The sequence below is a fragment of the Emys orbicularis genome, chromosome 12 (assembly GCF_028017835.1).
Source record: "Emys orbicularis isolate rEmyOrb1 chromosome 12, rEmyOrb1.hap1, whole genome shotgun sequence".
Lineage (NCBI taxonomy): Eukaryota > Metazoa > Chordata > Testudines > Emydidae > Emys > Emys orbicularis.
The window spans coordinates 16,122,077-16,137,997 of NC_088694.1; the positions used below are offsets into that span (position 1 = coordinate 16,122,077).

At 47.7% G+C, this 15,921-nt stretch overlaps 1 protein-coding gene across 2 annotated transcripts in view; it reads right to left on the reverse strand.

Annotated features, from left to right (window-relative positions):
* Positions 1–1,928, reverse strand: part of PTPN1 (protein tyrosine phosphatase non-receptor type 1) — a 61,914-nt gene extending 59,986 nt beyond the window's left edge. Inside the window, exon 1 of one of the 2 annotated variants that reach the window (XM_065414798.1) lies at positions 1,773–1,843. In XM_065414798.1, coding sequence (XP_065270870.1) covers positions 1,773–1,835 — 63 coding nt within the window. In that variant the 5' untranslated portion in view covers positions 1,836–1,843. Of the gene's footprint in view, positions 1–1,772 lie in introns of both variants that reach the window. The other variant, XM_065414797.1, reaches the window with a different exon arrangement.
* Between the last annotated feature and the right edge of the window lie 13,993 nt (positions 1,929–15,921).

Genomic DNA, 15,921 nt, shown 5'->3' on the forward strand with positions numbered 1-15,921 from the left:
ACATATTGATCCATTCTGTAGATCATAGCAACTTGGCAGCATATGAACTAAAACACTGTCAAACACCCATTAAAAGATCTTACAAAACATCAGCTTAAAAAAAAAAAAAAGAAAGAAAGAAAATAGAGGCTTGGGAAGAGATAACCCAATCACACACAACATCGCCTTTGTGGAGAAACTAGACAGCAAGATACATTAACAGCAAAAACTTTGTTACTTTATAATAATGCCACCTGATCTCAACATATTAGGAGCTTGAGTTTATCAACCTAGCTGTAAGTGTTCCTTATCCTCTCTCACATCCTGTTTATTTTGGGGATATACTGTCCAGGGAGCTTGTTAAAAATACAGGCAATGTAAATTAGGACTGCACACTCAAAACCCACCACACTACCAGTGAAATAACATATGTATCTTTTTTCTAAAGTCTCCCACTATGAAATTGAAATATTTCTGGGTAAATATAATAGCAAAACAATTTAAAGATATTTTATATAAATACCATTATTGACAAATAACCTCTACCCTGGACATACCACACAGTTATACACAAATCTATACCTAACCAATTTTACAGCCTTTATATTATTAAAATGATTCAAAAGCCACATACATGCAACAGCCACCCCGCCATCACCCCACTAGGAAAGTGGGCTGGTGTGTGAGTATATGACTTCATACCCCTCAGGGCTTAAGAAGAGGTTAAAAGGCAGAGAAGGGAATTTATTGCCTCTCCTTAGGTGGGGCGGGGTGGTGATGGTACAAGGATGGTTGAGAAAACATGTACCACAAACTCCTTCCCCCATCCACCCTGAGATCGGAGAGGGGAGGGATTATAAGGGTATCAGTTCTCTATTCTGTGCATTGTGGGGGGAAATATATGCATCACTAAGTTCCCCCTCCAGGGCCCCATGCAGGGAGCTGTACTGTAGAGATATATCAATGAAAGAGGGCAGAAAAGCTCACCTCGGGGCTTTATACAGAGGACTGGTTGGGGGCACACCATTCCCCAAGAGCCTTGCAATAGGGTGTGGGTTTTGGGTGAGGCGGAGAAGGACAAGTTTCCTTCCAGAAAGTGCAGAAGGCTGTGCAAGGGTGTGGGAAGGGGCAGAACTAAGGACCGTCACCCAGGAGTCATATATGGAGGTTGGTTTTGGAAAGAACCTGGAAGAAAAGGGAGGGACCGCCCTCCCACAGGGCCCTCTACAACGGGCTGGCTACTTGCGGGGGAAGAAGATTGCAGCACTCCCCTTAGAGACCCATGACACGGGAAGGAAACTTCCGAGCAGGACGGGGTGGGGGGAGTAGAGCTCGTTCCCCAGAGCCCTACACCGGGCGCAGAGCTTCCCCTCCACAAGAGCCTGAGAAAGTAGCGGGGAGGGGGGGCAGACGTGCACAGGGGGAGAAGGGGGCGGAGGTCCCCACAGAGCCCTGAGCAGGACGGTAGTGGGGCAAATAAATGACGGAGCTGGAGGACAGAGTTCCCCCACCAGGGCCCAGAGCCAGAGGCTATGAAGGGAACAGCGCTCCCCTCCTCCCCCGCAGTCGGGGCCCCGGGCCTCACGGACGGTCAGGGGGCCACAGCTCCCGTCCCCCCCAAGCCGGGGCCCCGGGCCGGAGGGGCGGTCAGGGGGCCGCAGCTCCCGCCCCCCAGCCGGGGCCCCAGGCCAGAGGGGCGGTCAGGGGGCCACGGCTCCCCCCCAGCCGGGGCCCGGGGAAGGGAGGCGGCAGAGCTCCCCGCCGGCGCTGGGGAAGCCGGCCCAGCCCCTCACCTGGTAGATGAGGGCCCAGCTGGCGGCCTGGTCGAGCCGGTGGAACTCTTTCTCGATCTCCATGGTGGGGGCCCCCCGGGCCTGGCCCCCCGCCGCCTCCGCTCCCTGCTCCTCCGGCTCCAGCTGCTCGCGGGGCCACCGCTGCCTGCTCTGCATGTCACCCCCTCCCCGGCCACAGGAACTACGCTGCCAGGCCGGCCACGCCGCTTCCGGGCCCGCCCCCGCTGGGGGCGGGGCGGCCCGGGAGAGACAGGCAGGGGAGCCGTGCCCCCCCCCAAAGGACAGACAGGGGAGTTGTGCCCCCCCCCCCCCCCTGAGGACGGACAGGGGAGTTATGACCCCCCCCCCCAGGCCTGGGGACTCTCAGACAGACAGGGGACCTGTGTTCCCCTCCAAGGACAGAGACAAGGGAGTTGTGCCCCCCTCCCCCAGGCTTGAGGACTGACAGGGGAGCTGTGCCCCCACCCCAGGCCTGAGGACTGACAGATGGGTGGTACCTGTGCCTTTTTCTCAGGCCCAGAGACAGATGGACAAATTTGGTGACATTGCCAACTCTGTCCACATATCTATTCAAGGGACGCCATCATAGGACCTAATCACATTAGCCACACCATCAGGGGCTCGTTCACCTGCACATCTACCAATGTGATATATGCCATCATTTGCCAGCAATGCCCCTCTGCCATGTACATTGGCCAAATCGGACAGTCTCTATGCAAAAGAATAAATGGACACAAATCAGACGTCAAGAATTATAACATTCAAAAACCAGTCGGCGAACACTTCAACCTCCCTGGTCACTCAATTACAGACCTAAAAGTTGCAATTCTCCAACAACAAAAAATTCAAAACCAGACTCCAACTAGAACTGCAGAACTGGAATTAATTTGCAAATTGGACACCATTAAATTAGGCTTGAATAAAGACTGGGAGTGGATGGGTCATTACACAAAGTAAAAACTATTTCCCCGTGCTAATTTTTCCCCTACTGTTACTCACACCTTCTTGTCAACTGTTTGAAATGGGCCATCCTGATTATCACTACAAAAGTTTTTTTCTCCTGCGGATAATAGCCCACCTTAATTGATTAGTCTCATTAGAGTTGGTATGGCAACACCCATTTTTTCATGTTCTCTGTGTATATCTATCTATCTATCTTCCTACTGTATTTTCCACTGTATGCATCTGATGAAGTGGGTTTTATCCCACAAAAGCTTATGCCCAAATACATTTGTTAGTCTCTAAGGTGCCACAAGAACTCCTCATTCTTTTTACTGTTACCTTAGTTATGTCTAATTATACCTGGGACTGTACAGATGGGTGGAATGAGGCTGGGTTTTCCCTATTCCATTCCTGGTCTCTGGAATCCATCTGCCAGCTCAGACACATAGTTCACACTGCCACTCTCACCACTCCTCCCTTTGCTAGGTGAACCTGTGTACCATTCATTATATGTACCATACGTACAACTTCATGTACATAATTAGTTTTCAAAAGGGTTAACATTTTCCCAGCCCCAATGAACTATGCTTGCTGCCCCCAACCCCAAACAGAATCCAATCAAAATGTCATTGAGACATTTCAGACTCAGACATTTTGATGCTACATTACTGGGACATGAACATCACCATTTTGTGATGCACCGATCTTTTTCCTGTGAGATAATCTCCAGGTGGCAGCTCTTAATCCATAGGACCCTGCTCAAGGTCAGTCCAGTCAGGCACTGGCAGTTCAGCCAATTACAATCGTTTACATCTCTCTAGCACTTTTAATCTTGAAGGATTGCTTCACATATGCTTCACAAATTATATCCATTAGGTAGGTTCCACTGAAATGCAACTGACCCTGTAGTGAAAGGCAGCAGCTTTCAACAGCACACGCTGAACATCATTCTGGGCTTTGATTCCATTTAGTCACCAGTAACAGTTACTGCAATACATAGATAGCCCTTGGACATTTCCCTTCCAAATACAGGCCTACTTAGGACAGGATCAAAGCCCATGATGCTATGACTGCAGGCAACTGAATTACTGCAGTACAAAAGCTTTTCATAAGGAAAGTTAGCATACAGACTTGTGCATTCATGTCACCTGCTCTGACTTGATAGATAAAATCACTACAGACTCTTCAGTAAAGGATCCATCAAGAAAAAAATGATCTGAGATACTGTTATCATAGAATAGTTGCCCCAGGTCACTAAGAGCCATATGCTGCCCTGGAGAATTTGGGAGTCTGCCACAGACTGAAGACAGCATTCACCCTTCACAGTGTAAAATGAGCTCAAGTAAGAAAAAGAAAGAGTTTTAAAAAATCACTAAGGCCTGGTCTACAATAGGCGTTTATGTCGAATTTAGCACCGTTAAATCGAATTAACCCTGCACCCGTCCACACCACGAGGCTATTTAGTTCGACATAGAGGGCTCTTAAATTCGACTTCTGTACTCCTCCCCAACGAGGGGAGTAGCGCTAAATTCGACATGGCCATATCGAATTAGGCTTGGTGTGGATGGAAATCGACGGTAATAGCTCCGGGAGCTATCCCACAGTGCACCACTCTGTTGACGCTCTGGACAGCAGTCCGAGCTCGGATGCTCTGACCAGCCACACAGGAAAAGGCCCGGGAAAATTTGAATTCCTTTTCCTGTCTGGGCAGTTTGAATCTCATTTCCTGTTTGGACAGTGTGGCGAGCTCAGCAGCAGTGGCAACGATGCAGAGCTCTCCAGCCGAGATGGCCGTGCAATCCCAGAATAGAAAGAGGGCCCCAGCATGGACTGATCGGGAAGTCTTGGATCTCATCGCTGTGTGGGGCGATGAGTCCGTGCTTTCCGAGCTGCGCTCCAAAAGACGGAACGCAAAGATCTATGAGAAGATCTCTAAAGCCATGGCAGAGAGAGGATACAGCCGGGATGCAACGCAGTGCCGCGTGAAAATCAAGGAGCTGAGACAAGGCTACCAGAAGACCAAACAGGCAAACGGACGCTCCGGATCCCAGCCCCACACATCCCGTTTCTACGAGGCACTGCATTCCATCCTTGGTGCGGCCGCCACCACTACCCCACCACTGACCGTGGACTCTGAGGATGGGATATTGTCCACGGCCGGTTCCTCGGACATGTTAGCGGACGGGGAAGATGAGGAAGGAGATGAGGAGGACGAGGCAGTCGACAGCGCTTACCAAGCTGATTTCCCCGACAGCCAGGAGCTCTTCATCACCCTTACAGAGATCCCCTACCAACCCTCCCCAGCATGTAACCCGGACACAGATTCAGGGGAAGGATCAAGCGGTAAGTGCTTTAAACATATAAACCTTTATTTTTTACAAAACTTGAATATTAAGACTAATAACAATCTGTGATTCATGATTTCTTCCCCCTGGGCGCTTAAGTAATCAGTAACAACTATTTTTAAAAAATCAAACAGTGTCCGGTTGTGCATGATTGTGCTGCCCAAGCTGCTCCACTCTTTAGTCCCTGCTACTGCAGCTAGATGAAAATCCTGTCTATATGTCCGGGGATAGAGCAGTAGTCCTCCACGGACATCTCCACAAAGCTCTCCTGCAAGTAATGGGAAAGCCTGTTCATCAGGTTCCTGGGGAGAGCGGCTTTACTTGGTCCTCCGAAGTACGAGACGTTCCCGCGCCAGGAGACAAGCAGGCACTCCGGTATCATTGCCTTGCATAGCATGGCGGCATAGGTTCCCCGGTCTCTGCAGGCTTTCTCGAAGCATCCTTTGGATCTCGGTGTCCGGGATCCTCATGAGGGTAATGTCGCTCATGACAACCTGCTTTGAATTAGGTAGGGGACTGTTAGTATTGGGACTGCTTGCAACAAGTTCCTTTACAGAACTGTGACCGCTGGTTTACAGCCACGCGGTGGGGGCGGGAGAGGGCCAGCATCCAGGGATCTTTCCCTGGCACATCCGCGAGGGGGTGGGACAGGGCCAGAGTTCCTGCTTGGCCGATTGCTGGCAGCACAGACTGGCAGTGCTTTCAATGTGAAAGGAGGCCAGTGGTACTCCTAATGTTTTAATCTGCCACAAGTCTACGGCTTACCATGTTTGCCTGCTACAGAGAGTACCGTGTCCTGCCCCGGTTCCCAGATCGGCAGTGCAAAAGCCCAGGCACTGAAGGCGAGGTTCGAAAATTCGACCTTGTCCTCAGTGCGCATGTGATAGGTGTGGTTCATGGTCTTGTTCACAGAGAAAGACTATGTTCTTGATTCACAACTACATTTATCTTTCGGAGGAATTCACTGCCTTTTCCTCATTCCCACAGCCACATCTGCAACTGTCTCCCAACCCAGCCTGGCATCACACTCCTAGAGGCTAGCGCACATTAGGCGGAGGAAGAAGACGACGCGAGAGGACATGTTCTCAGAACTAATGGGCTGCTCCCGAGCCCAGGCAGCACAGCAGAACCAGTGGAGGGAGAATTTGTCCCAAATGCACCGGACACACATGGAACGTGAGGAGAGGTGGCGGCAGGAAGACCAGCAGGCGACTCAAACGCTGCTTGGACTTCTGAGGGAGCAAACGGACACGCTCCGGCGCCTTGTTGATGTTCTGCAGGAACGGAGGCAGGAGGACAGAGCCCTGCTGCAGTCTATCAGTAACCGCACTCCCCCGCCACCAAGTCCCATACCCCCCTCGCCCAAAGTCCAAAGAAGGAGGGGCGGAAGAGTCCGTGAAAACTCTCACTCCACCCCTGCAGACTGCTCAAGCATCAGAAGGCTGTCATTCCCCAAAATTTGAAAAGTCCTTTCCTGGCCGCCTCACCCAAGCCCCCGTCCAAGTTTCACCCCCCAGTTTCATGTGTGGTTGTTAATAAAAAATACGTTTGTGTTCATTACTGTTTCAGTCAGGCTGTTTTGAGGGAGAGTCTGTCTGCAGGGGGGGAAGGGGCTTGGTAATTGGACAGGACAGTCACCTTTAGCAGGCTACAGAGGCGGGGGCAGGTCCAGCAGCAGGGCACATACACAGTGCAGTGACTAGTTACCCTGGTCAGTCTGGGAGGTGGTTTTCATGTTCTGTGGGGGGTGGGGGGGGTTAGTTGCTCTGTGACTTTGTGGCGGGGGAGGGCAGTTACAGATCGTATGCAGCGGTCCTTGTCCTGGATCACAGAGCCACGCAGCAGGGGATCTGTAACCCTCCTCCCCCTGCCATAAAGTCACATAGCCCCCACATACACGCAGTCCCACTCAGGAGGGCTGGCAGGCTCTGTTGAAACAACCAGTCCGCTACTGTGAATCCTGTCATTCCTGGAGTTTAGAAGGATCATTTGCATCAGTACACTACACCCGCTCCCCACCACAGTCTGCGTCCCCGGTTTCAAAGATTCCCACGAAAACAGTACTAAAGACAACGGTGTTCAATAACAAAAGTAAAACTGATTTTATTTTTTTGGAAGGGGGTGGAGGGGGTCTCTAACTGGAGAGGATAGTCATCCTTAACTGGGTAAAGAAACGGGGGCCGGTTCAGCTTCTCTGTACAGAAACTTAAAAGTCACTGGTTACCCTGCTCACTGTGGAACCTGGCTTTCAAAGCCTCCCGGATGCACAGCGCGTCCCACTGGGCTCTTCTAATCGCCCGGCTGTCTGGCTGGGCGTAATCAGATGCCAGGCTATTTGCCTCAACCTCCCACCCCGCCATAAAGGTCTCCCCCTTGCTCTCACACAGATTGTGGAGCACACAGCAAGCAGCTATAACAATGGGGATATTGGTTTCGCTGAGATCACAGCGAGTGAGTAAGCTTCTCCATCTCCCCTTGAGACGTCCAAAAGCACACTCCACCACCATTCTGCACTTGCTCAGCCGGTAGTTGAAGAGTTCTTTTTCACTGTCCAGGGCGCCAGTGTAGGGCTTCATGAGCCAGGGCATTAGCAGGTAGGCTGGGTCCCCAAGGATCACTGTAGGCATCTCCACATCCCCAAGAGTTATTTTGTGGTCTGGGAAGTAAATACCTTCCTGCAGCCGTCTAAACAGACCACAGTTCCTGAAGACGCGAGCGTCATGAACCTTGCCCGGCCATCCAACGTTGATGTTGGTAAAACGTCCCCTGTGGTCCACCAGTGCTTGCAGCACCATTGAAAAGTAGCCCTTTCGGTTGATGTACTGGCTGGCCTGGTGGTCCGGTCCCAGGATAGGGATGTGAGTTCCATCTATAGCCCCACCGCAGTTTGGGAATCCCATCGCGGCGAAGCCATCTATGATGACCTCCACGTTTCCCAGGGTCACTACCTTTGAGAGCAGTACCTTGACGATTGCGTTGGCTACTTGCATCACAACAACCCCCACGGTAGATTTGCCCACGCCAAAGTGGTTCGCGACAGACCGGTAGCTGTCCGGCGTTGCAAGCTTCCAGAGGGCTATGGCCACTCGCTTCTGGACAGTCAGGGCTGCTCGCATCTGGGTGTCATTGCACTTCAGGGCAGGGGACAGCAACTCACAAAGTTCCATGAAAGTCCCCTTCCGCATGCGAAAGTTTCGCAGCCACTGGGATTCGTCCCAGACCTGCAGCACTATGCGGTCCCACCAGTCCGTGCTTGTTTCCCGTGCCCAGAATCGCCTTTCGACAACATCCACATGACCCATTGTCACCGTGATGTCCTCGGAGCTGGGTCCCGTGCTTTGTGAGAGGTCTGTGCCAGTCTCAGACTTCAGGCCCTCACCGCGGTGGCGTAGCCTCCTCGCCTGGTTTATCTGCATCTGCCTCTGGGAAAGGTGGATGATAACCTGTGAGGCGTTGACAAGTGCCACAACTGCAGCGATGGTCGCAGCGGGATCCATGCTCGCAGTGCTGTGGCGTCCGCGCTGTCACTGACCCGAAAAGTGCGCGAACTGATTTCCCGCCGGCGCTTTCAGGGAGGGAGGGAGGGCGGTAGTGACAGACGGATGACGACAATTACCCAAAAGCACCCTCGACCCTTTTTTTTTACCCAGAAGGCATTGGCGGCTCGACCCAGAATTCCAATGGGCAGCGGGGACTGCGGGAACTGTGGGATAGCTGCCCACAGTGCACCGCTTCCAATGTCGACGCTTTCCCCGTTAGTGTGGACTCACAAAGTCGAATTACTGTCCTTAGTGTGGACACACAAGTTCGACTTTGCAATATCGATTCCACATATTCGATTTAAGTGAAATCGAAATACCCTCGTAGTGTAGACATACCCTAAGTATGGACACATTGAAGAGTCTATACAAATATACACATCTGTAATAGCTCAGATTACTTGATAAATATGTAACAATGGGAGTTTTAAACATATACTGTCAGGTACTTATGAAGTAAATGAGGTGACAAAATGCATGTTCAATTAAATTTATAGTTCAATAACGATTTGCTTAAATCACGAGGAATTTTTTGTTCTGGGGATTCAGCATTAAATTATTGGTATAAATTGGGTTATAAAGATTCTCAAATATTTACATGTATATAAATGATAATGTCTTTGGCTGGGGGATAACTAATCACTGCAGTGGTGCACACCTTGTCCCAAATTTTCAGAAAATGCACATCTAAATTGTACTTTCAGTCACTGTAATTGCATGTACTGCTGTGCTGTTTCAGCATTAAAACGTGTGCACAGTTCTAAAAAAATGGGCCCAGATGCATTTGCAATTAAGGTCCAGGCATTAGGTTTGCAAAAGGTTAGATGTGCAAATACATGCATAATAGCCTGTGTACTTTCCACATGCAATTACACTTGCAAACTGGATAAATTAGACACTTTTTAGGTGGCACATAGACACAAAAATGGCAAATGCATTAAAAAAATTAAAATACTTTGTATACAAATGCAATAGTGCTTCTAGTGTTTTAAAATCGGAGCCCAGATTTTTAGAATTTTATGTACATAATTTCTGCAAGCAGTTGCAACATCTCTTTGAACAAATCATTTTAACTGTGGGCACAAATGACCATTTAGATGTCAAGAAGCTGGTGACTTCTACCTGCAACCACCAGAATGGTTCTTGAAATTTCTAAAAATCTGGGCTCAGTATGTTAAAATATAGGCATAGGCACCAGTCTACATTAAAGGCAAATGGCCAGATTCACAGCCCTCGTTAAGTCCCCTTTGTGTTGCTGGAAGAGTGGAAAGGGCCCTTAAAGCACCTTATGCTGGCACCAAAGGTATTCCCTGAGTAGGAGAATCCTTGGATTTTTCCTGGTGTAAGTGTAGGGCCTCTGATTTTAGGTTTAATGTATCAACACTGATAAAACATCCTGATACAAAAAAACCCCAAAACAAACAAAACAAACCCCCCAAAACCAATGAAACCAGTGTTTATCCAATAAATCCTTGAAAAACACCAGAAATGGTAATTTTATTTAAGGATTGTCTACACAGTGCAGTAATGCTGACTATAGGAGTGCACTTTGGGGGAGGGATAGCTCAGTGGTTTGAGCATTAGCCTGCTAAACCCAGTGTTGTGAGTTCAATCCTTGAGGGGGCCACTTAGGGATCGGGGACAAAATCAGTACTTGGTCCTGCTAGTGAAAGCAGGGGGCTAGGCTCAATGACCTTTCAGGGTCCCTTCCCTCTATGAGATAGGTATATCTCCATATATACTTTCTAAAAAGCACTAATGTGTTGCACATTAATTGGTCCATGAAGACCCTGCTGGTGTGCATTAAAGGTTCCCTAGTGCATTTTAACATAGTGCTGTTTGAAACAGCACAGTTAAAGCACACTGGGAAACATTACAAAAAGATTACTCATTACAGTATATACAAAAAGCCCCCAAAACCCCTGATTTTTAGACATCTACATAAAACTCAAAAATTGCTAAAAATAAACTCTGAAAAATGAAATAAACTCCCAAAACCAGACACCCTAGCTATGCGTCAGGAAGTGGTGAGGACAGAGTACACAGAACTCTGCCTAATCTTTGGCCTGCACTACAGTAGTTAGGGGTCCCAGGTAAACTTTTATATCTCCCACGACATAGACTGAACTCTAAGCACCTGCAAAATTTCATTTTTTTAAATGACTCTGTTTCTGAGCTATATCAATTTAAAAAAGCATTTGGAAAAGAGCAAAACAATCAACCAAAACATAAAGAACATGCTATTTTTTCACCAGTTTGAGATCCAAAAAATGGCTTATTCCATTTCAGCCATTAGATACAAATTTGCATCTGTGGTCACAATATTTCAAATTTCAAGATGACCAAGTTTAAAACAGCCATAAAAAAAGTCTGTAAATAAGATACATGATGTTCCTGCACTGTGGCATTGTGAATCTAACTCTACAATTATGTTTAATAATAAGTAACAGTTCCAGCAGGCTGGATGTCCATTTACAACCGGAAAGGTTGTCATTCACATTCAGCACACTTCACACTATCAAGCTGCACACAATTTTCCCATTATTCCACATTAAAACCTCTGTTTTATTTAACAGAAAGACAGTCTTGTGTTAAACAAAGATGATACTCTATTGGCAGCTTCTGAGATGCTCTTTGGGTCTTGAGCCTCAGACATTCTTTGTCCTTATTTACTTACTAACTGGTGATAGTAAGTTAGGGATTCAGAGCATTCACTGTGAAGACCCAACACAGTTCAGTCTTGATTTCCCCCCCAGCAATGCTACAGTGTCAAATGAGGCACACACACTGCAGTGAGTAAGAACCAGACCCTAGTAGTTGAGAGAGTCCAGAATCTCTCAGCACCTGCAGAAGCAAGAACAAAATCTGAAAGAACCAGACAACTGTGCCTTAAGTTTACATAATACTACATGTGCACAATTCCTAGGACTAGAAAGCAATTTGATGTTAATTAATGGGCTGTTTTGCTTCTTTTTATAAAGGGAAACTGGTAAAGAATTAAGGACAGAATCACTTTTTTCCTAACACTGAACAAGTATGTTTATTAGAATAAGGGAAACCGTACTATCCATACTTAATTTACAGCTTCTACTTTCTCCAGCCCTGCTCCTACTTAGACACTTGCCAACCCTCCTAATGACCTGGTGTAGTGCAACTAGCTACAGGTTAGAAAACACAGCAGGTATCCTCATATCACCTCTTCTCCTTTTGTAGTATAAAACAAGAATTAATATTTAACAACAAATTATAGATGCAGATGAGTCATTGACTTCACTACTCACCCAGATCTAGACATCTTTTGTGTTTTGTTCCATTCGTTCACTTGCATTTTCAAACCCCAAAGGTGTAGAGTCCTCTTCAATAATATTAAGATTCTTCTCAACAATAATAGGACTCTCTTCACATATGCTGCGTGTTCCTTCTTTATGAAGTACCTAGGTAGGTCTCAAGCAGGTATGATTTTGGGATGCAACTACATCCAGTGGCAGTAGCTGATGTTGTCTAATAGGTTTCCTCATCCATTTTTATTGTGACTGAATCAGCTGGTTTAAGCTTGAGTCAAGTCAGGCTGTTAAAGGAGGTGAGGCTCATGGGTACTTTCTTCTTTCAGCAAGGCCTATGAGACTTATCTCAGAGATTGACCGCGTTGTTCTGCTCTACGAACCTGGTGTCTGATGGGCTTCTTCAGGGCAGCTCTTTTTTATTGTAGCCATCTCTATTGTTCTCTCCACCATCCCTTTCTGTTCTGAGGGAGGGGGAATGGGAAATATGCTTGAAATCACTTTGTAGCCCACAAGTTTGGCATTCAGTGCTAACAAACTATACCCCAAGGTTAGTTACTATGTCTTTGAGAATGCCAAAATGTGAGGGGGGGGAAATCTGTACCTTGTGGGGCACATGCACAGAACCCAGTATGTCTGTTACAGCCCTTGCTGGAGTTGCAGTTTCCAGAGAGAGCACATGATGGTGATGAGTCAGTTAACCAAGCATCATATGCTGGAAGCCATGGAGGCACAGAGACTTTTCTGGGCCATGGGCAAAACCTGAAATGGAGTTCCTCCACCATTCCAAAACAATTACTACTGAGGGGAGGTCTGAGAGATAGGGAGCTCCAGAGTGAGTCTGCCCTGCATTCACCCCACAGCGGCAGCTCCTGTCTTGCAGAGCTATGCCAGCTTCCAGCTCTGGGCGTTGCTACTTGGCATGCAGGATCACAGCACCATTCACTCAAATTTGGCCCAGCCATCCCTCCATTGTGACAGAGGAGCAGCCAGGCCAAACCTGAGTGGTGCAGCAACTCCACAAGCCAGTCTGGGTTCTTCTCAAAGGAGAGGCCTGGGGCAAAGTGACCCTTTTGCACCCCGCCTCTGGGCGGCCTTGCTGGGAGGCTGCCAGCTTAGTCTCAGGGAAATGAGGGATGAGGAAAAATTCTAAGATAAGGAAAGGTCTTTCATGGGACTCTAGTATGTGGTTTGAGGAATGGCTAGGAAAGGCTACCTAGGATGTGGTCTGTCTCTTCCCAGCTTGTGGAAAGGAGGATGGGCCTTTGTTACTCAGTGTTGTTGTTATTTTAAGACATTTGCATATTCTGTTTATTAATAAAGCTGGCCTGGAAGAAAGAGCTGAATTTGAGAGTTTAGATTTTATTTTGACTACCTTGGCTAGCGAATACTCTATCTTTTCTATGACCTGTTGACATGTGGGACAAGTGAGGAACAGGATTTCTACAAACCTGGAGAAACAGTTAATAACTAGAGATGGGTATGTCCCTGTTCTTCACCGACGCTTAGTGCTTGCTATCTGGAAGGCTCTCATGATTCCCCCTTGTGTTTTAGGTCTTGCTCGAGGCCATGCAACCACACTGGCATTTGGGCTTGCTTATAATAGTTTGTGAGATGCTGGTTTATTCTTTCTGATATATTGTCCTTCAGTGACTGGAACTACAATATGATTACCATAGGTCATCAGACCAGTATCAGTGACTACATAGAAATCATAAGCTGGATGGATGTGGGACCTCTGACAAGCAACTGGGTCAACCATGTCTTTTACACAACTTGGATACAATTTGCAGTTGTGTATATCAGTGGCTGTTTTAATTAGTCTAATTTATGTGGCAAGGCAAGCAACACACTCACCTAGAAAGCCACCTGAGTTTCTGTATCATCCCTGATATTCAAAGTAGTTAGAAACAAAGGTGAAGCTGACTGGCCTTGTTACACTGTGAAAGCTGAGTGAAGCTGCAAAGGGAAGAAATAGGCATAAATGGTGAAAAGCACATCTGATGTAGATTTCTTTCAGTAGGAATTTTGATTAAAAATTACATTTTGTTTACAAACTTGCACTATATGAAACTAACAGGGAACACATTAGATGGATTAAAAATTGGCTCTCTGCCAGATCTCAAAATGTTGTTGTTAATGGGGAGACATCAGTGAGTGAGGCTGTTTCTAACAGGGTCCCCCCAGGATCTGATCCTATTCAATATTTTTATCAGCTATCTAGACAGTGATATAAAATCTTTGCTGGTAAAGTTTGCAGATGAGACAAAGAGTGATGGGGTAGTAAATGATGAGGACAGGTCACTGTTAGAAAGTGATCTAAAATCACCTGCTTAAATGGTTACAATCCAGCAAAATGAGTTTGAATACAGCCAAGTGCAAGGTAGACACGTGGGAACAAAGAATGCAGGAGCCAGGAGGGGAAACGCTGCCTTGGGAGCCAGAGAAAGATTTAAGGGTCATGGTACATAGTCGCTTTAATGTGAGCTCTCAGCGCAATGCTGTGGCAAAAAAGGGCTAATGCGATCCTTAGATGTATGAAAAGGGGAATATCAAGAGGGAAGTGATCTTGCCTCTGTACACAGCAGTGGTAAGATCACAACTAGAAGACTGTGTCCAGTTCTGGTGTCCACAGCTCAAGAGGGATGTGGAAATACTGAAGCGAGTTCAAAGGAGGGCTACAAAAATTATCCATAGACTGAAAAACAAAACCTTACAATGTGAGGCTTAAGGAGCTGAAGTTATTCAGTTTATCAGAGAGAATGTTGAGATTAGGCCTGGTCAGAAATTTTTCAACAAAACTAAGTTTGTTGATAATGCCTGTTCGAGGGGGGAAAATCTTTTGTCAAACCTAATACAGCTTGCCTGGTTTCCTTGTGCATGGCTAGCAGTCTGAGTTTCAGGGTCCATAGCTCTGGGGAAGCCCTGCCATCAGGACTTCCTTGGTACTGGCCCAGGGACCCCAGGTTACCAAGCTTCCTCCTGTGGACTGGGAGTCTAGCAGCCCTGATATTCCCTATAGGCTCCTAGCTCCATGGCAGGGACCAAGCCAGCCCCGGGCAGGGCTGATGAGAGACAGGGAAAGGGTCGTCAATTGTTCCAGGGCACCAAGCTCATGGCACCCTTAAAATGTTTGCAATGTGTGTGTAAATAAAGTGAAATGGGGGTCGGTGGGTGGGTGGGGGAGGAACAAACATGATATACTAGGGCCCTAAATTTCTCTGTATGGGCCTCCTTCAGGAACCCTGTCTGGAGTCAGGACTCATAGGGCCCTGCTATGCAGTGGGGAGTCTAGAAGCCCTGGCTTCAGGGCAGCTCAGCCAGACCAAGGCTTCCAGACTTCCTGCTTGGACAGCCTGAAAGTCTTATGACCAGGTTACAGGATTCATGGGTCTGGGGTAGCCCCTCCATGTGGACTGCCCTGACTTTTGTCCATCTCTAAGTGAGAGGTGACTTGATTTCTTTGTATAGATACTTACACATGGACAAGATACTTGATAGTGGGAGGCTGTGATGGAGCATGTTCCCCCTCAGAGTTAATGAAATAGTTAACTGGCAACAGAGAGCAATTAGTGTACCGGGTTGCACCTGGTGGGTGGGCCAGGCCCAACTGAGGATGAAGCTCTGTTGGGGAGGAGCTGGGTAGTGAGCACAAAGGGAAGAAACCCAGACAAAGAGGAGGTTGTAGGTAGAGATTGTAGGTGGTTGCCAAAGAGTAGAAAAAAAGGCCTAAAAAGATAGGCAGATGTATAGTAAGCCCATAGAGGGGCTGTGGGAGGCGCTCGAAGGAAGGCCAAGAGAGGAAAAAAGTCTAGGGAAGCAAAAGGAGTCTGAGGGAATGGACCTTAGTTGCTCATAATAGGGTCTCTGAACTGGAAACCAGAGCAGAGGCTGAGTCTGGGTTCCCCTACTGGTCTACCAGGAAAGGGGGTGCAGAAACCCCCTGGCACAAGGAGGGGAAAGACTATTGAGTTTGGAGCTGGGCCTCCGGGAAGAAATCTCTGCAAAAGAGCAGGACGCCCCTTGCAAAGCCTGGGAAGGG